Raw genomic sequence first — 22,569 nt, forward strand, 5'->3', positions numbered from 1 at the left:
CCTGAAGAGGATCCTACATAAACTGTGATAAAGACATGAACAGACTAAGCAAGATCGGTCCTTTTGACGGCCAAGTAAATGAAACGACCAACCAACCTAAGGTAGGCAGCCGCATCGGCCAAAGGAGGACCTGTGGCATGAGCAAGCCTATGTTTCTGCTCAACGAGGAAGCTACAAGGCTTAGCACCCAATAATCCAGCATCAGAAATGACATCAAGAGTGTACTTACGTTGGCACAAAAACAAACCAGTAGTGCTACGAGCAACCTCAATGCCATGAAAATATTTGAGAGCATCCAAATCCTTCATTTTAAAACAGTCACTCAGATATGCCTTAAAAGTAGTAAGAGCAGCGGGATCGTTCTCAGAAATGATTAAATCATCAACATAAACCAACACATTGATCTGAATGGCACCATGAGTATAAGTGAAGAGAGAATAATTAGCATAAGATTGCAGGAAATGGTACCCGGTCAAGGCAGATACGAGTTTTGCAAACCAACAACGAGGAGTTTGTTTGAGACCATACAAAGATTTACACTAACGGCAAACAAAACCAGGATTCGAACATGCAAATCTAGGAGGGAGCTTCATATATACTTCTTCATGAAGATCACCATGAAGAAAAGCGTTGTGGACATCCATTTGATGGATTTTCCTATTTTTTGAAGCAATAATGGTAAGAAAGGCATGAACTGTAGTCATTTTTCCTACAGGTGCAAAGGTCTGATTGTAATCAACTCCAGCCTTCTGATGATTACCTAACACAACAAGCCTATATTTCAAGCGTTCAATCTGGCCATTAGATAAATATTTGGTGCGATACACCCACTAACTACCCATGGCAAGCACAGGTGGCAATTCCTATAAAGTCCAAGTGCCATTGAATTCCAAGGCACGAATCTCATCCTGCATAGAAGCTTTCCATCCTGAATCCTTCATAGCCTATCTTTGAAGGACCTGAGATCAGTACCAGAAACAATAATAGCAAGAAACTTTCGATAATTCAATGAAAAGATTGCACAATCAACATAATGAGCTATAGGATAAGGAGTACCTGAAAAAGATGACGGAGACGGAGCAAACGAATATGGACTAGAAACAACTGTGTGAGTCACAAAATCTTTCCACTTAATGGAGGGGATTTTATTTTGTTTTCCACGGCCTAGCGCCAGCTCGTGGGTAATACGGTCTAGCGTGGAAGTAGGCTGAACCGACGAGTCCAAAGAAACAGATGCGGGGGCAAGACAGACGATGTAGGTGTGCGCTCAGAGGAAATAGGCAGCACATCAAGGGGCGCGTGCTGACTAGCAGGCGACGAAGAAGATGGGTCCGCCCAGTGTGAGAGAGAGGAGAAGGTGAGGCGGGCGAAACAATAGGTTGCGGCGGTGTTTTGTGGGCCTGACTCAAGAGAAGAAGGGGAGATACGTGTGTTTGGGATGGACATATGATAATTTGTGATGGGAGGAGGATTGGAATTAAGCTCAGATGGAGGAGCAGAGGAGGGGTCAGCAATGAAAGCAGAGGGAAATTCATCCAAATCAAAGTCAATGGGACCAAGAGGCATAGGGACAAGATCATGAGGCACAATATTGATATCATTAGGTGTGAGAAATGGAAAGAACTCAAAAAATTTCACATCACGTGACACAAAAAAATCCTTCGTGTCAAGAATAAATAACTTCCACCGCTTTTTCCCAAACGGATACCCCACGAACAAACATTTGCGACTCCTACTTCCGAACTTATCCCCCTTAGTTTTGTGATTGTGAGCAAAGCAAAGACATACAGATACACGAATAGCCTCATAAGCAGGATTATAGTTGTAAAGAATTTCAAAAGGAGAATTATTGTTCAACAAAGGGGAGGGAGTACAATTTACAAGATGGGCAGCAACAAGAATACTTCAAAATAGATAGGCAGATGAGCCTGGAAACGCAAAGCGCTCCCTACATTCAAAATATGTTGATGTTTTCGCTCAACCCTCCCATTTTGTTGAGGTGTCGCTACACAAGAGGTTTGAAAGATAATACCAGAGAAATAATCAGGTAAATAATGAAATTCAGTGCCATTGTCACATTGAACGATTTTGATGTTTCGAGAGAATTGACGCTCAACCATAGCAACCAAAAGCATGAATATACGAAACACCTCAATTTTATCATCCAATTAATAAACCCAACCAGCACGGGAATAGTCATCAACAATGGTTAAAAAATATCGTGCACCACAAGAAAAGGGATGGCGATAAGGACCCCATAAATCACAATAAATCTTTTCAAAAACTCTACAAGCCTTATTATAACTCAAAGGAAATTTTTCCCTAGGATGTTTAGCACGAAAAAACATTTCACATGCTTTATCCAAACTACCTTCAAGATCACAAATAAAAGGAAGCAACTTCACTAGTCTTCCGGAGGGATAACCCATGCGCCTATGTCGTACCTCCAAATTAGAAGATGCAGCATTGGTAGAAACTTGTTGAACTACATCACCTCTACAGTAATAGTATAGTCCATCCTGCCTACATCCCGTTCTAATCAGCTCCCTCATATTGTCATGTATAGCACACATAGAAGAGTTAAATTGTACATTGCAATTCATGTCATGAGATAATTGTGAAACCAAAAGTAAATTTCAACTAAAGGTGGGAACATATAGCACGTCATGAAGGGTAATAATGGCAGACAGACGAACATTACCAGTTTGAGTAGCGATAACATCAGCACCATTAAGAAGACCCACGAGACAAGCAGTAATATCAACCAAATCAAACAACCACGATTTCTGACCAGTGACATGATGAGTGACGCCAGTATCAGTAATCCAAGAATAAGAAGAGAACATACCACTCAAGCGATCCTCAAGAACTTGATAATTACCGAAGAGACTCGCAAGGGCTTTCCAATGGTCGGCCGTGAAGAGCTGAGAAGAGGAAGCACTAGGAGCAGAGGAAGAGACGGAAGGACTAGGCTTGGCATTAGCCTTGGCGGGACCTCAACCACAACCTTGACTTGGAGGCCGAGAGCCTCCTTTGGTGGAGTCCCCTTAATTCGGATATCCCACAATCTCTGAACAATTTTCCACAGCATGGATGTGCTTCTTATAGTGCGAGCACGCTACCAACGACCAACACTTGGCCACATCATGGCCAACCTTGTGGTAGTGAGTACAAATCGGACGATCGAGCTTGCCACGACCACGCCCAACACTCACCGCAAAGCCCATCACCTCTTGAGGCTTGTCAGCAGCAAACACACGAGGAAGACGAACCCGAAGATGACTATGATAATCTGTGTAGAGGCTCATTAAAAAATCATGCAGTTTTTGTTCATCTCGACGTTGGGCGTGAAGCACCCCAGCCGAGCAAGAAGGACAATAGAAACACGTGATTAGAGGCTCGTGTTTATATAATTCTTCCCATAAACAATTGAGTTTCCCATATTATTTGGAACCGACAAAGATTTACTTTGTTTGCAAAATGCAATGGCAGATTTTAATTGGTGAATGCGTGGACCATTAACTAAAGCAAATCTAGTTTTAAGATGAGACCGAAGTTCAGAGGCTTCCCTAAATTTCGATAAAGTACTTTTTACCTCTTAAGTGGTATTCATGATCCAGGAGATCAGCATCACATGAATTGTTGTCCAATTTGTCGTTGTGTAGGGAGGAGCGGGTGTCGTGATTGTGCAATCAAGAAACCCGAGCTTTCGGCACGCTTCGAGAGCCATTTGAATATCAGAGGACCACACATCATAGTTGTCATGGATCAGTCTAGTTGGGGTGATGAAATCCCTTGGCCGATCACCGGTGCCTAGGAAGAACAACAAGTTTATATTTATGGTAGTCGACAGCGGCAGAGGCACTGTTTTTCAACATCGTCCTCCATCACAACAGCCGAGAGGTTGATGAGAAGAAAAATTAGAGAGGCTTCGTACCATGTAGAATTAGGGTAAATCAGTTGCCTTCTCATTAATGATTGCCACATTATATATATTTGATACAATACTTAGGAAATCTAATAAAGATACAACTCTACCTTTAGGTAACTTCCTAAAATATAATCTCTACATAACCACTTAATAATTTTAGCCTCTAAAATGTTCTAGCACCTTATCATTTAAGGTATTAATAGTCTAATAGTATTCCTTAATTAATTAACTTCATCCCCTCCAAAAAAAAAAGAAAAAAAAAACTAACTTCATGATTGTTTTATCGTTTTGTTGTTCCGTTATTGCTTTTGACTTTCTTAGTAAAAGGCCATATGGCATTTACATGGTTTGTCAAGTTCCAATAAAGTCAAAACACGTGAGAAGAGGGGAAGTATGAGGGGCCTTGTATTATAGCACATTTTGCATGTCCTATTTCATGTTGTCTATTATTTTGTTATAAATATTGTTGATTAATTTGCATGATCAACGAAGAATGTTTTTACTTATTATTTTTATTTGAAGCAATTTTTTTGGAATCTTTTCAATAAAGGAATCTATTAGGATTGTATCAATTAAAAATTGAAAAAAGTACATAATTTTTTTTCTTCTGATTTTTAGTTAATTTCCTAAAAAATAAATCCCAAAAATTCAGGAAACTAAGGCATTAAAGGTATGTAATGTCCAATTTGTTTTTCGATTGATATTTGGTCCAATTTTTAGTTAATTTGCTAAATAAATATTTTACCTAAACCCTATTGGTGGACCTACATTGATGATTTTGACCTTTTCATCGTCCCATCAAAACATAACAATATAACAATTCGTTGATAAACAATTTTGCAATTTCAAATAACTACTTCTAAATTCCATAATTGAGTAAAAAAGCTTATAGTTTGACATCTTGAAACTAAAATTTTAGGTCCACTAATACTAACAAAAAATTTATTGGAAATATATATAAGATTATATCTTTGATAATAATATATACTCTTTTTGTTTCACAAAATATACTCACCTTTATTTTTTGTTCAGTTTCACAAAAATTAATTAACTTACTTTTTCTATTCTGGAACATGAGGCCCACCATAACTTCTTACTTTCTTTTACTTACATATCCTTACTTTATACTTCATTCGTTACTTCATTTGTTCTTTTTCTATTGCAACAATTGAATTTTTATGTTTGATAATGCACAATTTTAACAATTAATATCTACTTTTTAGTAAAAATTATAAAATTTAATATTTCGATGATATATAGCGAGATGAATCTAATAAAACTCTACATAACTATATTTTTTCTTACGCAAAAATCACAATGGATATCTTTCAAAAACACAATCACAATAGATAGTGAAAGGTGAGGGGTAAATAGTGTAAAAACACAATTGTTGCAATAGAATATTTTCTCTCCTTAACCTCACCTTTTCTACATCTCCCACTAACTTCTCTCCTATCTTCTTTGGTTCTTGTGAAAAGATGAGCAAATATTTAAGGGCTCGTTCGTTTCGTTTTTTTGTTTTTACTTTTCAGTTTTTTTTAAAACCAAAAACAAAAAAAAGGGAAATTAGAAAAAAATATAGTATCCAATTTTTATTTTTCAGTTTTTAAAATTGACATATTTAGTATAAGTATGACTAATTTTAAGTTTATTATTTTTCTTATATTATATGACTTTTATATTCATAAAACCAAAATCTGAAAACTTACCGTGATGACAAACGGGCCCTTAAGAAGGAAGTATAAGCTACCAATCATATTTTTGTACTTCCATAAAATTCCTAATACAAACCCTATATGGAACTCTACTTGGGCGCGCATTTCCTATCTTTTTGAAGGGGATTTTTGCATCTTCTCCTATCACAATTCTGAAAAGTGTGACTTTACTACGATTGCATCTTATTCGCTATAATTTCTTTTATTATTTTTTCTGTTAAATACTAGAACTTTTTTGCACTTTATATTACTCCCTCCATTTCTTTTTTGTTTACTCACTTCAGTTTGGGGGAGAACCAACAACCAAGGATGAAAGTCTAAAAATATAATAGAGAAACTGAAAAATGGGTTATAATATTAAAAAGTGGATGACATGGGTAGAAGAAGAGGAGAAAATAGATGAGAAATGCTACCAAGAATAGAAAAAACAACATTGTATAGATTAAAAAGAAACAAATCAAAAAGAAAAGTGTGTAGATTGAAAAGAAATAGTTACACAATTCTAATTTGTTGCAAAATATTTATTTGTATTTTGGACGTTTAAGATAAACCATGCATTAGCACTAGGCTCAAGTACTAACAAAATATAAGAAAGTCCTAAAAAACAACCATCTAATTAATCAATAGAACCATTCAATAGGATCATCTAGCTGCTCATTTTCACTTTCTCAAAATCAATGAACAATAAATTACAAATAGAAGACCATAATTGGAAAATTGGGTGCTGAGTCTGAGTTTTATATCATCATCTAGCTCCTCTTCTTGACTCCTTTTAGCTTCTTCACCTGTATTGCTCTAGATTTCATGTGATACCCTTTGTATACGAATCTATCAATTCCTAATTTAATTGTAAAATACTCTCTTCTTGTTATACTGCTGATTTAAATCTCAAAGTAGGATAGTAATTAGTAAGGTGAAGGATTAGATAAACGATAAAATAGGTCAAATTATTAGGAAAAATCAGTACCACAATGTGGAAAAATATAACTTTATACCAGCCACTAACTATACTATGCCATTGCCCACTGTTTATGTCAATTTGAGCCTAACGACGTCAATTGACTTGGGACATAAACGATTAAACTAATGGTTGATGATTATAATATACAAATGAATATGAAATCAATCAAAGACAAAGGAAAAAAATACAAGAAATGGTGACGCGGAAAACTCCAATGAAGGTGGGTAAAACTATGGTGGCACTGAGGTCACCAATTCAGCAAGTAAGCTTTTGTCGTAAATAAAGTCACCAACGTGTGGTATGGATTAAATGGAAGAAATTATATTCTAAATACACTAGTAAGTTTTCTCTAGTTGTAGGAATTGCTCAAGGATGAATGATTGAGTTTTTTAGTTAAATGCTTCGTGTTTTATTCTCTCATGCTTCCTTCTTGATCTTCAAAATATGTTATACCTTCCTATTTCTCTTCTTCAGCTAATCAAGTAGCGGAGATATTCTTCCCTTAATATCAGGAACAATCCTTGATCACGCCTCTCTTTGCAGCAATAACGTGCTTGATTAAAATTTGAAATGCATCTCTGCCTTCCATAACTGTAGCAACTGTATATGGCGACACCTTCTCTCGACAAAACTTATTGACAAAATCTAATGGCAGAAAAACTAAGTCATAACAAAAATGAGGTCCTTAGGTTAAACTTGCACATAGCTATGAATTTGTTTTTTTTTTTTTTTTGCTAAGTAAGACGAGCTGATGTAATTAATATAACGAAACCAAACTTAACAACATAACTAGCCTAGCCTTCACCAGGCGTAAAAGAACTGGGCTATACAAGAATCAAAAACGTTATATCAACTCCTGTATCCACTCCTTATCTCATTGTGAATTTTTTCAGGAAGAAGACTCTATGAATCTGCTTTCTTTGAACTTGATGCCCATTTTCCTATATTTTAATTATAGTTCTTAATTATTTAACCATATTATTCTTACTGTGTTTGTGTAATAAATATTGGAGTCACCCTACAGGTCCTTTGATTTTCAATACCTCTGCTTTCAATTGGCACTCAAAAGCACCAACATTTCAGTTAAATCCGTTTTCTTGGACAAAGGTACAATATTTTATTCACTTATTAGTACTTTGCTATACTTTCAATTGGCACTTAAAAGTTTTATCTGCTTCATATCTTTGTACCTCTAAAATGTGAAAAGAAATGGAATTGCATGAGAAAGGTAAAATTAAAATTTGTAGATATTTAAACCATGATTACACTAAGACGAATATGTTGGGTTTGATCTTCAGGTAGCGAGCATAATATTTCTTGATTCACCTGTTGGCACAGGGTTCTCTTATGCAACAGATCCAGAACATTACTACACAGATGATATTACATCATCAGAACATATTTATCAATTTTTGAGAAAGGTAACGAAAGAACTTACTATCAGGGTGCAATTAAGTGGAATATTAACGAGAAGTTATATTTACAGATTAGCTAATACTTCATCCATTTTTCTAGTTGTAGCATATCAACATTTGATACTAGTCAACATTGACTCTCTTGTATTATATGTGGGTAAAACTAAGTCGTGTGAAAGATGTCTTGTTAGATTTTTCTCTAACTCAGAGTACTAACTAGAGTTGCTTGTTGACAAACGTATTCCTCTGGGTACAGCTAAAAAAACTGGCAGAAGGAACATTTTGGATAAGTTAATTGGTAATTGGGAATAATACATCTATTATGGAAACCCAAAACTATATGTTGTACCCTGTATTAGCTATATATGCATAATGGAACGTTCATACACTAAAAAGTAGTAGGAAGGACACCCTAGGTTTAGATGTCATGTACAACCATTTAAAGTAATATTAAACCTACAACATGATACACAAAAGTTACTACCTAGGCTCGGTAGAAATTGAAACAAGCAAAACAAAGCATTGAAAGCGCGCGTATATGATCGATCACATTGGTGAATAGAATAATAATAACTAGTGTGTCGATACTGTGATGCCCGAGTCTTTTTTTACCTGGAATAATACTTCTATGTTTTGAACTTATAATTATTGCAGATTAGTTGGTTATATATATATATATATATATATATATATATATATATATATATATTATATATATATATATATATATATATATATATATATATATATATATATATATATATATAATATATATATATATATATATATATATATATATATAATATATATATATATATATATGTACTAATATATATATATACATGGAGTAAAGAGCATCTATAATAGTTGGTTGAGATGGTAAAACTTCTTTTCAACTTATTGATCACATGTTCGAATCTTACTATACAAAATTTTATATTAATACATATTTGTTGTTAACAATATATATACTTTTTTCTAAGTAAACAACCAAGAAGACAACAAATATCTATCGCTTGTTCCAAACTTTAGTGTGTGTTGGAACATTTACAGTTACATGCGTCTGTAAGGTATGTGTGTGTAATGTTTGTTATAGTTGGGAGTTGCGGAGTATCAATATATGAGAATAAGGAACATACTTGTGTCGCACCTCGCGACATAATTCACACCTTGCGAAAAGTTCCTATCCGAAAATCCATACATGCAACAAAGAAGAATTATTGACAGAAGATGGTCACACCTCGCGACTCAAGTCGCACCTCGCGACTCAAGTCGCACCTCGCGACTCAAGTCGCACCTCGCGACTCAAGTTGCACCTCACGATGAGTGGTCCTTTGCAAGTCGTGACGTTGGTCGCGGGTCGCAAAACCCGTTTTCTGGTGCGGTTTTCCTTCTCTTTGGTAACACTTTAAACGAATTATTGTAATGTTTTGGGTATGTAATCTCTGATTCTCCTATACTATAAATATGGAGACTGTATGCACACATAGAGAAGTATTAACATCATTCTCATACTTGCTTTTGGAGAATTTACTCTAGATTAACCTAGAAACACTACCAGTAGGGAGTTTTCCTCTTTAGAATTTGCTCTCGGTGCGCTAACATCGTAGCCACGGAAAGGAATTCTAAAGGGCAGAAGACAAATAATCCTACAAAAAAGCCTTCAGGGCCGATTAGAGTGGTGAATTAGAGAATAGGAAAACTAAATCCACAAATGAGATTTTGGGAGTTGATGCGATGGAGTTTGAAGTTCAAGCTCAATATGAAGAGGAGTATATTTGAGCGATCAGGCATAGTCAGCAAACTCATCGATTGTTCTCTAAATGGCTGACCTCAATACACACATCATCGGAGAGGCAGCAGGGGAGGAAGTCATGGGCGGATAGAACTGTTCAACCTGTCCCAATTCTACAGTTTGAAGAAGAATTGGTAAGTCTTTCTATAGCTCAGAATGATGATATGGGAGTAGATAAGGTTAAAATTGATGATGTCGATATTCAATCTGAAATTGATTTATGGAATGCTGCTATTTTTGTTATGTGATTGGTGCTAATCCTCCTCCCTATGTTATGAAGGGTTATATTAGAAGAATTTGAAGGTCAATAGGGGTGGATAAGGTGGATGTTCTGAAGAAAGGGGTGTTTATTGTGAGATTTAGCTCAATAGAGAAGAGAGATGAGGTCCTCTCTGGATCGAATTACTTGTTTGATTATAAGCCGTTGATCATAAAGGCTTGAGAGCCTGATAATGATGTAATGAAGGAATCATTTGATGTTTTGCCTACTTCGATTCAACCTGAGTTGGATTTTAAGTATTGGAATGAAAATTGCATAAACAAGTTAGTAGCTAGAATTAGTCATTATGTGAAGGTTGATCAAGCTACTTGTAATTGTGATAAATTACAATATGCTCGTGTTTTGGTTGAAGTGAAAGTTGATTAGGATTCTCCGGATCAATTGGATTTTATTAATGAAAAAGGGGTAAAAGTAGTTTTTGATGTAGCTTATGAATGGAAGCCTACATTACGTTCAAATTGTAAGAAATTGGGGCATGAAAAGGAGGGGTGTAAGAAGCAGGTGAGTAGGCAGGAGTGGAGAGTTAAATCTACTGTTCAAGAAATTAAAGTGGCTGCGGAAAATGAAGCAGTAGTAATTCAACAAGTTGAGCAACATGGCTTTGAAGCAGTGGGACAGTTAACTAGGAAGGTAAGTTCACCAAGTAGGCTTATAGCTACAACAAATACATTTACAACACTTGAAGATATGGAAGTTTAAGAAGTAGTGGTTAGACAGGTTGTTTGTGTGTGAACACTAGGGAAATGAAGGACAGTGGAAGGGATTCCCCTTATTTATATCGAATGATCGAGGGATAAATTTCCTAAAGAAATAAAAAGAATTAAGCAGCTTATAGGGAAAAAAAAACTCCCTTGAACTAGTTAGTCTCTTAGAGACTAAGGTGAAGGCAAATAAAATGCGTGTGTTATATACAAATGTGTTTCCCGGTTGGTGTTTTATATCAAATTCTTCCCTTTGTCATGGAGGTATAATTGTGATGGATTGGAATCCTCATAGCTTTCATATTACCATTCTTTTGATGACTCAACAGCTAATTCAGTGCTGGACATAACCTATTAATAATGGTGGTTCTAGTTGGTTTTGTTTGATTGTTTATGCATTTAACAATGCTGGACAACGGGAGGATGTTTCGAAGGAGTTATGTGATTTAGCTGAGAGGATTGACAAGGCTTGGATAGTAGCTAGGGGTTTTAATTGCGTTTTAAATAAAAATGAAAGAATTGGGGATGTAGTTAGGGACTATGAAATGGACCCTTATAGAAGATGTGTGGCAAGGTGTGGTTTGGAAGATATCAAGTCAGTTGGTTGTTTTTACACGTGGAATAATAAGTAGCAGGGTGACGAAAGAGTGTTTAGCAAATTGGATAGAGTGATGGGAATTGGTGTGTGGTGTGATATTTTTCCTACTATTGTAGCCATTTTTGTTCCTGAAGGAAGTTATGATCATTCGCCTATTCTCTTAAAGCATCATGAGACGGGGGGAGGAATGTTTCCTTATAGGTACTGTAAGATGTGGAGTGAGAACCCATATTTTCAGAGGATAGTTTGTAGTTGCTAGCAAAGGAATATGAAGGGTACTATGATGTTCCAAACTGTTCAGAAACTAAAGGATGTGAAGAAAGAATTAAAAATTCTTAATAGAGCAGCATTTAGTGATATTCAAATTGCGGATGGTTTGATAGAAATGATGGTTCTTCTAGCAAAGCGAAGTTAGCTTGGGTTCAAGGAGGTGATGAGAATAGTAGGATTTTTTTTACCAAGCTATCAAGGCTAGAAAGCTGAAAAACAATGTTTAATGCATCAATGACATAAATGGGGTTTGGAGGGATAAGTCTGAAGAGGTTAGGGATGCTTTCTTCTGTTTGTTACTATAAATGTCTGCTGGGTAGAGCAAAGGAGATGAAAGGGTGTGTTCAGCAGGAGGTTGTAAATGATGGGCTTGTTTTGAATGAGATTCAGCACATGTCTTTGCTTCTAGATGTTACTGGTGCAGAAGTGAAGGATGCTTAGTTCTCTATTCCAGGAGACAAGAATCTCATGGACCGATGGGTTTAGTACTCACTTCTACAAGGATTCTTGGGGTGTTGTTGGTGAAGAGATTAGTGATGATGTGATTGATTTTTTTTACTCTGGAAAGCGGTTAAAGGAGGTTAATAATACTATTTTGGCTTCAATTCCGAAAATTAAATGTCCAAATGTGTTACAGGTTATAGATCTATAACATGTTGCAATTCTATATATAAATGCATTACAAAAATAATTTGTAATAGTATTAAAGTTGTGTTACCTAAGCCGATTGCTGGAACTAGGGAGCTTTTATTCAAGGGAGGTTCATAGCCCACAATATTCTTATTTGTCAGGATATAGTGAAAAATATTATGGGAGGAAGAATGCTAGTCTAGGGTGCATTATTAAATGGACATGAAAAAAGCTTATGATTCCATTCATTTAGATTTTCTTGAGGAGATGTTATGAGCTTTGAATTTTCCTGCTCAATTTTGTTAAGCTCATAATGACCTGTGTCTGTACTCCTAGATACTCCTTCTTATTAAATGGATCCATGTTCGGATTTTTGGAAGGAAGGAGGGGGATTAGGCAAAGGGACCGCGTGTCTCCCTTGCTTTTTGTGATTTGTATGGAGTATCTTACTAGAGTTATAAGGTTTGTTGGGATGAAGCTTAATCATTTGTGTTTTACGAATGATGTTATATTATGTTGTAAGGGGGAGTTTGTTTCAGTGTGTATACAATGCTCAGAGGGTTCTAACACTTCTCAGAGGCCTCAGGGTTAGAGGTAAATAAGAGTAAAATTGAATTGTATACAGCAGGTATGAAGAGGGAGGAAGTTCGGAGAATTTTGGAGGTTAGAGGTTTCAACGTGGGTAAGCTCCCTTTTCGTTATTTGGGTGTTCCTATTAGTCATAAGAAGATCTTTGCTAAGGAGTGTCAACCTCTAATTGATAAGAAGACTGCTCGTGTAAGAGTGTGAAAGAATAGGAATTTGTCTTATCAAGGACGATTGGTGTTGGTAAATTATATCCTAATGAGTGTCCATATCTACTGGGCTCAAATTTTTTTTATTCCTAGTGCTGATCTGAAAAAGGTAGAGAAAATATATAGAGCCTATGTTTGGGGAGGTGATCAATTCAGTTATACTTCTGGGAAGGTAGCATGGGATCATGTCTGTTTGCCTAAATATGCAAGGGGACTTGGGCTTAGGCAAATTCCGATGTGGAATTGGATAGCTGTTGGCAGATATATATGGGCTTTCAATGCAACAAAAGATTGCCTTTGCACAAAGTGGGTAAATGAGTTGTATCTCAAAGATGGTGATTGGTGGTCATATCAACCTTCAAATGACTGAAGTTGCTATTGGAAGAAGTTGTGTAAGGTTAAAGAGAAGATGAAGGTTGTTGTCACTCATACTCAGTTGGCTGCAATGGATAAGTACTCTATGAAAGGTATTTGTCAATTGCTGCAGGGTGATATTGATACAGTTACTTGGCATAAGTTTGTTTGGAATCGTTTTGTGATTCCTAAACACATGTTCTTTGGTTGGTTAGTTATGAATGATCGTTTATAGACAACAAAAAGATTATTCAAGTATGGAGTTGGTGATAATTATCTTTGTCAGATCACTAGGATGGCAGCAAAAACTCAAAGTCATCTACTATTCGATTGTTGCTACAGTCAGAGAATACGGGAGCAAATTTTGCAATTGATCGAAATTAGAGTTCGTTTTTTAAGATTGGGTAAGTATATTCAGTGGATAGCAAGAAGCAGGAGATCTAAGATGCAGAAGCAAGTTATTGCAATGATAGTCCATGCTCTAATATATTTAATTTAGTGGGTGAGGAATGATGCATATTGGAATATGAAAATTGTTCAATCTAGTTTAATTGTACATAAAGTTTGATACAATGTTATATAAAGAAGTTATAGTATTCTCCCAAAGAAAACTAGTAGAAATGATACAAATTGGTGGAGGCAATTGTCTATATTGGTGTGAGGAGGTTGTAATCAGTTTTGTTTTGGTGGTTTTAGGTTGTAATCAGTTTTGTTGATGATATATTCTTACTTATCAGAGCAAAAAAACACAAGAGCATTTACTCTAGATTTTTTCTCCTTGTTCTTGAGAAAAAACAACCTTTAGACATATTTGTAGTGCATAGAGTTTGTCATCAACCAATCTCTATAATTTTCTTCTTCGTATCTCATAGGTGTTTACCGTGAACTCATTGATCTTGTTAGGTCATTAGAATACTTATAGGAAAGAGTATATTACGTGTTTAGAAGAACCATCCGCTTACCCACAAATTTCATACTCATCTAACAGACTAACAGTGTGTACTTACTCTTAAAATTCATCAACTAGATCATACGTAGCGCGAGAAATAAAAATCAAATAAAAGGTGTTTTCATCTAGTAGGCTCATGCCAGAATTTTAGATCAGCAAGAATAAGTCCTTTTTTGTTCTTGGGAAATCTTACAAGTTTTATTGTCCATATACGCATACATGGTCAATTTGTTTTGGGAAAAGCTTTGAGGTTGCACAGTAATGTAGAGTAAAGGATTTCCTATGGAAGGGACAAATTAGGGTGTCGCCACCTTAAATTATTATGATGAACTTTGAATTAAAAGGGACAAAAACAAAGGGCTTACCAAAAAGGGACTAGTCTAACGATAATGAAGACTTCACTCCTTATTGACTTCAAAAATTGATCATGACTCGTACTTTGGATTTGGGGGTAAGAAACTAGGGCAATGAGCTACAACTTGCTTGTGAAGTGGGCCCCACTCAATCCATGTCGACATCAATAATTGTAATAAATTAACTAGGGTGATGATCATTTAATAAGCATCATGTTAAATTATCTAATAAAAGAAGTAGGTTAATTCGATCACAAATCTAATTAGGGTGATGATCATTTAATAAGCATCATGTTAAATATACCTTATGTTGATAAGTGTGTTACTCATGAATCTTTTAAGCTTATCAGTCTTTATGCTGTTGATTGGACTTCTCTTACAAAAGAATTTATTGTTTCTTCGTGTTTCATTCAGCAACCCAAATAGATAAGATCCATGTGAAATTATCTTTCATAATAAGCTCTCATAGAATATTGATTTAAAAATGAGATTTAAATCTCTTGTTCTTTTCTGATCTCCCTCTATTCTTACATATAGTGGCTTATGGACCATGTTGGATTCCAAAATAATCCTCTTTACATTTGTGGGGATTCATACTCTGGCATGATTGTCCCAATTGTTGTCAAAGAGATCTCCAAAGGTAATTAATTAAAGCGATAAGATCAAATTATAATTTTTGTTTATCTGATTTTGTATTTGCAATCAAGTTTATATAGAGAATTCTTATTCTGTTGTTATACAAGTGATAACGGCTAAAGTGAGATTAAGTGTGAGTAGGAGTCAAAGTCACATCTAAGGTTTAAGGGCCATTATAGGTGAAAATGGGATTTTCTAATGGTCCAGCTGTCTAGCCCTAATTATTGTAGAGCCACATTTTTTTTAGATAGTAATGAAATGATTCAGCGAGTCCTTTGGGTGAACAATCAGTCAACGTAATCTTTTAGATTTGGGAAATTTTCTCAGGTATCCCTGACGTTTGACGTAATTCTCAAAATATCCCCCACATATGGTAATTCCTCATATACCCTCGAGGTTTATGTTTGGGCTCAAGGAACCCTTACTATGAACGAAACCCTAACATCCATTAGGTTTTCCCTCTCTTTCTAATTTTCTCTCTCCTCCCATTCCCCCACCCATTGACAAAACCCCCCCCCCACTCCGGCGCCTGCGACCTTACCCCCTCCCTTCTCCATTCCCGATTCCCTCACCCTCGGCGTTGGCGCCGGTCAGAACAGCAGAACAACAGCCTAGGGTGGTTTCGAGGGCGGGTTTAAGGGTTTGGGGGCGGCTTATCTGGCTGGGGAAGGGGTCGACTCATGATAGGAGACATGGAAGGGGGGTCATTTCCGATAGGGGGAAAAGGGGAGGGGTGGTGTCGGGTGGGGTGGGAATCGAGAATGGGGAAAGGGAGGGCTAGGATGGGGTGTCGAGGGTGGGGGAATGGGAGAGGATGGGTTTGCCAGGGGTGCTGTTGTTGTAGCCGACGAAGGGAGGGGGTAGGGTCGTCGGAGTGGGTGGTGGTCGCCGGTTGGGGGAGGGGTGTTGGTAGTGGGTGAGGGAATGGGAGGAGAGAGAAAATTAGGGAGAGAGAGGGGAAAAACCTAACGACGTTAGGGTTCCGTCCATAGTAAGGGTATCTTAAGCCCAAACACAAACCTCGGGAGTATATGAGGAATTCCCCAAATGTGTGGGGTATTTTGGAAATTACGCCAAACCTCAGGGGTACCTGAGGAAATTTTCCTTTAGATTTTTTAGCAAGCCAAGCTAGATTTACTATGATTTGAGTCAAATATTTTATTGTTCTCCATTTATTCCTTTTTTTCCTTCCGTAAGTATGAACCTCTATAAATATAAGTAATTATCTTCTTTTTTTTTTACCTTCATAGTTTAACTTATTGCGTTGTCTATGTTTTGTAGGGAATAAAGTTCACGTTCAGCCTATTATGAATCTCCAGGTACAATTAAGTATGATATTAAAAATGAGTGCCCACTCAACCAATACATAGTAGTAAGTTTATGTAGTCACAAGCTATTTGTTTATTAAATTTGTTTGAAATTCATATTCTACAAATATTTATTACCAAATCTTGTCAAAGTTTTGGGGCTTTGACTCTTAAGACACTAGTGTATGTAGTAGCCTTTTTGTATTTTTTTCTTTCTCATTTGGAATCTTGACATTATTCATAATTAGAGAGACTCTTCTTATTTATTTTTCTCAATTTACAAGAAAAAAATGTAGTCAGGTCGGGTCTTGTTTGATTCGTCTCAATTAATATTTCATTAATATTGAATCGTTATAATTTTTACTAATAAATAATAAAATATATTTCAGTTATTTAGCATGGCTCAATAATAGTTTTGGATTGGGAAAAGAGCGATGGGTTCTAGAGAGAAACTCTAACTTCTCTCTAGAAATTTAATTTCTAGTTTTTTTGTGTTTCGAACCTAAGCTGTGCTGAAGCTATGGCAAAAGGGGAAAAACAGGGAAAGGGTGAGAAGAGAGCTAAAAGAATTCCAAAAAAAATCAAGTAAGAAGGGTGCGAAGGCGAATCTGATTAAGAAACCTCAATTGGGGGATTTTAAGAAATTGAAGGACCTGAATAAATTGCAAGGAGTTGAAGGTATTCCAGCTTTGAGCTAGACTTTCGATGATGCAAAATCGGACTCTTCTTTGGAGAGAACTTCGTCTAGGCAGGATCGGGAATCGTTTGAGGCGGCGAGAAGTTAGTTTGAAAGGTGGCTTGAATTGGTGCGAACTCCAGCAAGGCCTCATATTGAGAAGGCAACATTAGTGATGCTGTAATTATAGAGAGAGGCCCCATGACTCAGTAGTACTATTACTAGTATTTTTGTCTGTAGTTTGTTATTACTAGTATTTTGTCTGTAGTCTTGTTGTCTGTTAGTGGGTCTCTATTTTGTTGTGTGTGCTGTCACATGATGAATGGTAGGAGCTCATTTGTGACCTAGGGATCTCAACCTAGCCGTCAATATATATACTGCTGTTTTGTAATAGAAGAACAATCAGAAATATTGAATGAAGAGGAGAAAAACACCTTGAACTGCAGTATGATTGAACTTCATGACAAAAGGCTATTTTTGTCATCACCTCAAGGGAGTAATATAGTGAATAATCCTTCGCCATTTCCTATGCAATAGCTCGCCAGTAACCCATATAATCCTTCTGGGCGTAGCTCTTTGTTTGATAATCTGCGAGAAGAAGGATTGGATTTGTTAAAACAATTTGATTCATATAGAGTTTAGGAAGATGGAATTATTCATTTAACACTAGAAGATGTTAAACATGAACTTGACTATTGGGAATGAGCTATTGTATGTTATATTTTGGGTTTGAAACCACCATTTAGGATAGTGGATGGCTTTATAGAAGAGTTTGAAAATAGTATTGAGTGGATAAAAGTTGCTATGTTAGAGAATGGTACTTTTATGGTAAGATTTAGGTCTTTGGATGGGAAGAAAAGAGTAATGGAGGCTGGAACGTTCTTATATGATAAAAGAACATAATGAAAAACTGGGCTCCTGACATATATTTGTTGGCTAAAGATGTAAAGATGGTGCCTACTTGGGTGAGGTGTCCTAGGTTGCCTTTGAAGTTGTGGGGACAAAGTGCACTTCATAAGATAGGTGGTATGATTGGTACACTAGTAAGATCTTATCATGCAACTGCTTAAGGATATATTGTAATTTGCTAGAGTCCTAGTGAAAGCGGTTATGGATTAGGATTTCCTAGGAGAGGTTATGTTCTATCATGAGAAGATAGTTATGCAAACACAGCAAGTTAACTATGAGTGTAAACATATGCACTATAGTGATTGTAAAGGAATATGACACAATGAGATGGAATGTAGAAATAAAAGATTAGAAGTGGCAAGTAGGAAGTTATAACAAAAGAAACAATGGGTACCTAAAAAAGCCCAAGAGAATCAAGTTGTAAATGCAAGAGATGTTCAAAAAGAAAACAAGAAGAATAATAGAACACAAACTTTAGCTTCTATCCCATAAGGGGTGAAGGAAGGGGGAAATTATGGAGGTGACTGGACAAGAAGCCCGCACAAGGGAATACATGTGTAATGACTGATCACGAAAATAAGATTATTCTTGAGCTTGAGAAGGATAACAATGATGGCAGAATGCACAATAATGATGGTGAGGCAGGTTCATCACAGGGAGGAGGAGATAAAGAAATTCCAAATGAGTACATGATTTTGTAATGTAAGGGGAATGAGTAGTCCTTTAAAGCATAGTGATATTAGGTGCTTTCTAAATCACAATGCTCTTAGGTTATTTGGTCTCTTGGAAATAAGGGTTAGAAGTTGTAATTTTGTGAAGGTTTTTTATGCTAGTTGGAGCATGGTTGCAAACTATATGTGTTATAATAATGCTAGTTGGATGGCTTCTAAATATAGAGTGAATGTTATAGAGTGAATGTTGTCGAGTGTGATGCTCAATATAATTATTGTGGTGTTCAGCATATTGCTTCTAGGAAACTGTTTGACTTGATTGTGGTGTTATGGTGTATGGTTTTAATGAAACTGTTGAGGAGGAATTTGGAGAGAATTAGTAAAAGTGTTTTAGGTGTCTAGATAGTAGAAGGGGATTTTAATAATGTTTTGAATATGAATGACATAATTGGTTCTATTGTGACCTTCGATGAAGTTGCTATATTTAGAGAATGTGTGAGAGTGAGTAACTTCTTGGACATTTCAACTACTGGTCCCATTCTACACATGATTTAACAAGCAACAGGGTGAGAATAGGGTGTTTTCGAAGATTGATAAAACTTTGGTGAATGAAAAGTGGTATGAAATGCTCCCTAATGCAAATGTGTACTTCTTACCTAAAAGTATTTCAGATGATTGTCCCTATCAGTGTATAATAATAAACCTAAACCTTTTAGGTTCTTCAATACGCGGACTCTAGATGATGAGTTTGTGAATATTGTTCAAAGGCACTAGCATGTGGTTATTATTTCTCGAGTTCCTATGTTCAGAAATTTAAAGAAGATTAAAATGCTTAAGAAAGACTTGAATTTTCTCGACAAGGAAAGTTCCTGCAATATTGAGCAAGAAGCAGATACAGCTTATAAAGAGTTGATAGGGGTGCAGGAGGAGATTTCTATGGACCCTTTGAATTAGGAGCTGCATAGTAAGGAAAAAGAGGTGATACGGAAATATGATACTCTTCATAAGGCTAGAGTAAAGTATTTGAAGCAAAAGGTTAAGGAAGAGTGGCTAAAAGGAGGTGACAGTAACACTGCTTACTTTCATGCTTGCTTAAGAAAAAGAAGGGTGCATAATCTTGTGTATAGGATTAGAATCTGAATGGTGATTCGGTTGAAGATCAAGGAAAATTGGAGGATGCTTTTCTTCAATATTATGAAATGTTGCTGGGTACTACTCATGATACTACTGCCCATGTGAGTAAAAGTATTATTAGTGAGGGGAATGGTTTGTCTAGTGATCAGCAAAGTGCTTTGGTGGGTAACTTTACTATTGATGATATAAAATATGTTTTGTATGTTATTGAAGATGATAAGGCACCTGGGCCAGATAGGTGTACTAGTTGTTTTTTAAGAAGACCCGGTACATTGTAGGAGTGGAAGTTGCTGAGGCTGTCCTGGAGTTTTCACACCTGGTAAATTGTTAATGCTACAAACTGTGTGTAGTCCCTAAGTGTGAGCAGCCAGCTCAGACCAATTACTTGCTGCAATCTGGTGTATAAGATTATATCCAAGATGCTCAATAATAGATTGAAGAGTGTGTTGCCTGAGGTGGTATATCCTATTCAAAGTGCCTTTGTCTCAAACAGGGTGATTTTCCATAATATTTTTATTTGCCAAAACATTATGAGGCGATATAAAAGGAAAAATCGAGTGGCAAAGTGCAGCATGAAAGTCGATTTGAGGAAAGCGTATGACTCACCGAGTTGGGACTTTATTAAACAAATGCCTGAAGGGCTTAATTTTCCTTTTAGATTTGTGCATTGGGTTATGACTTGTGTCACTACCCCTTCATTCTCTGTGAGTATAAATGGAAGTCTTTGTGGTCTTTTTCAAGGGAAAAAAGGGTTTGAGACGGGGGAAGTATTTCTCCATATTGATGAAGAAAATGAGTAGGAGAAATGAATTCTCTTATCAGCGTAGATGTGCTCCTATTGGGTTAAATCACTTGATTTTTGCATATGATTTGATGATGTTACGCAAAGGTGGTATTCAGTTCAAGTGTCGATAAAGAGAGCATTAAAGGCTTTTGCTGAAGTCTATGGGTTACAAGCTGGTCAAGTGAAGACAACCATTTACTTTGGCAATGTGGATGAAGGAATTCAGCAAAAAAAAATTGCGCCTTAGTGGATTTGAGAATGGTACATTCCCTTTTAGATATCTAGGTGTGCCAATCACATCTAAGAGAGTGTCCAAATTTGATTGCGATGTTCTTATTGAGAAGACGTTGAGAAGAATCACTTGATGGAGTTCTAGACACCTCTTGTATGTCGCTAGAGTGACTTTGTAAACTCGGTTTTACTGAGGTTACACACTTACTAGGCACAAATCTTCTTGGGAAGGCAAAATCTATCTTCATAGACCCCCTGTAGCATGGAATGATGTTTGTAAACCTAAGACTAAAGGACGTCTGGGTATTAGGGATTGTGTAAAGTGGAATATAGTAGCTATTAGGAAGTACACTTGGCAAATTGTTAAGAAGGAAGACTTGTTGTGTGGATTAAGTAGGTGCATGCTATTTATATCAAGGAGTGTGAGTGCAGGTGGGAGTATAAACCACCAAGCTGCATTTGAAAATGTTTATGTAGAATCTGAAACACATTCAAACTTGCTTATGTTAACAATGGCTAGAAAGATGTTAGGAATAATTATATTGTTAAAGCAAGATATATGTGGCTACAGGGGCCCGTTGAGAGAGTTCCTTGGTATCATAGGTTTTGAATGGAATGAATGTACCCAAACATGCCTTTATTTCATGGCTTGCTGCACAGAAGAAACTGAAGATAAGAGATAAGCTTGTGGCTGCAAGGATGTGTTAAGATTCCATCTGCTTTGCTGTGTGGTCAGTGCATGAAAAAAAATGAACATATGTTTTTTCATTGTGTGTTCAGGAGGAAGTTGTGTATTGAAATTGTGAACTGGCTTGGTATTAAATTTGCTCCTATTAAGAGTATCGTGTTTTGTTGCGTTTGAAATATGATGAAGGAAATCCGGAGATGATGAACTACGCACAAATTTGCTTTGTTTCGTTGCGTTTGAAGTTTTAGTGAAGGAAATACTACGCGTTTAGAGGAGAGAGGAAGAAATCCAGTAAAAGATTGCGTGGGTGGTGGCGTGACTCGTGAGTAGGAGAGAGGGCTGGTGGCGTGCGTAGGAGAGAGGAAGAGAGAGAATAGAGAGAGTTGAAGTTTAAGGATTGATAGTTTGGGTTTTGAGGAGGAAATGAGGAGGTGAAATGGCGTTGCTGGCCCAACATTTTCATAAGGCCTAAAAGTAACTTATCCAATTATTTGGTTCTTGACCGGATCAGTTACTTGAGGACACGAGTGAGGCAACAATAAAGTTGGCCCAAAATTTTTTAACTGATCCGGTTTGGGCCTTGACCGAATCAGTTCACTGTAGCTGATCCGCTTTGGGCCTAACCATATCAGTTATCTAGTGTCAGATCCGCTTTTTTCGTGTAGTGTAAGACTTGTGGCAACTTCGTTTTCAAAAAGAATTTCAAAACTAAAAACCCTTTACGATGAGATAGTAAAATTTGCGTTCATCCTATGTAGGCAATAAAAATATGCTTACAATCATGGTC

The 22,569-nt window shown here is 36.5% G+C and overlaps 1 protein-coding gene across 7 annotated transcripts in view; it reads left to right on the forward strand.

Moving 5' to 3' along the window:
• Positions 1-22,569, forward strand: part of LOC104906871 (serine carboxypeptidase-like 13) — a 94,792-nt gene that overhangs the window by 5,188 nt on the left and 67,035 nt on the right. For 5 of the 7 annotated variants that reach the window (XR_008968785.1, XM_048641321.2, XM_057393680.1 and 2 more), the window contains exons 3-6: positions 7,632-7,714; positions 7,906-8,028; positions 15,284-15,386; positions 16,664-16,701. Coding sequence is in view for 6 of the 7 variants with exons in the window: in XM_048641321.2 (XP_048497278.1) it covers positions 7,632-7,714; positions 7,906-8,028; positions 15,284-15,386; positions 16,664-16,701 (347 nt within the window). In the remaining variant the exon portion in view is untranslated. The remainder of the gene's footprint in view (positions 1-7,631; positions 7,715-7,905; positions 8,029-15,283; positions 15,387-16,663; positions 16,702-22,569) is intronic. The other 2 variants (XM_048641322.2, XM_057393681.1) reach the window with 1 other exon arrangement.

The sequence above is a fragment of the Beta vulgaris genome, chromosome 3, assembly GCF_026745355.1.
Source record: "Beta vulgaris subsp. vulgaris cultivar EL10 chromosome 3, EL10.2, whole genome shotgun sequence".
In the NCBI taxonomy this organism is placed as follows: domain Eukaryota; kingdom Viridiplantae; phylum Streptophyta; class Magnoliopsida; order Caryophyllales; family Amaranthaceae; genus Beta; species Beta vulgaris.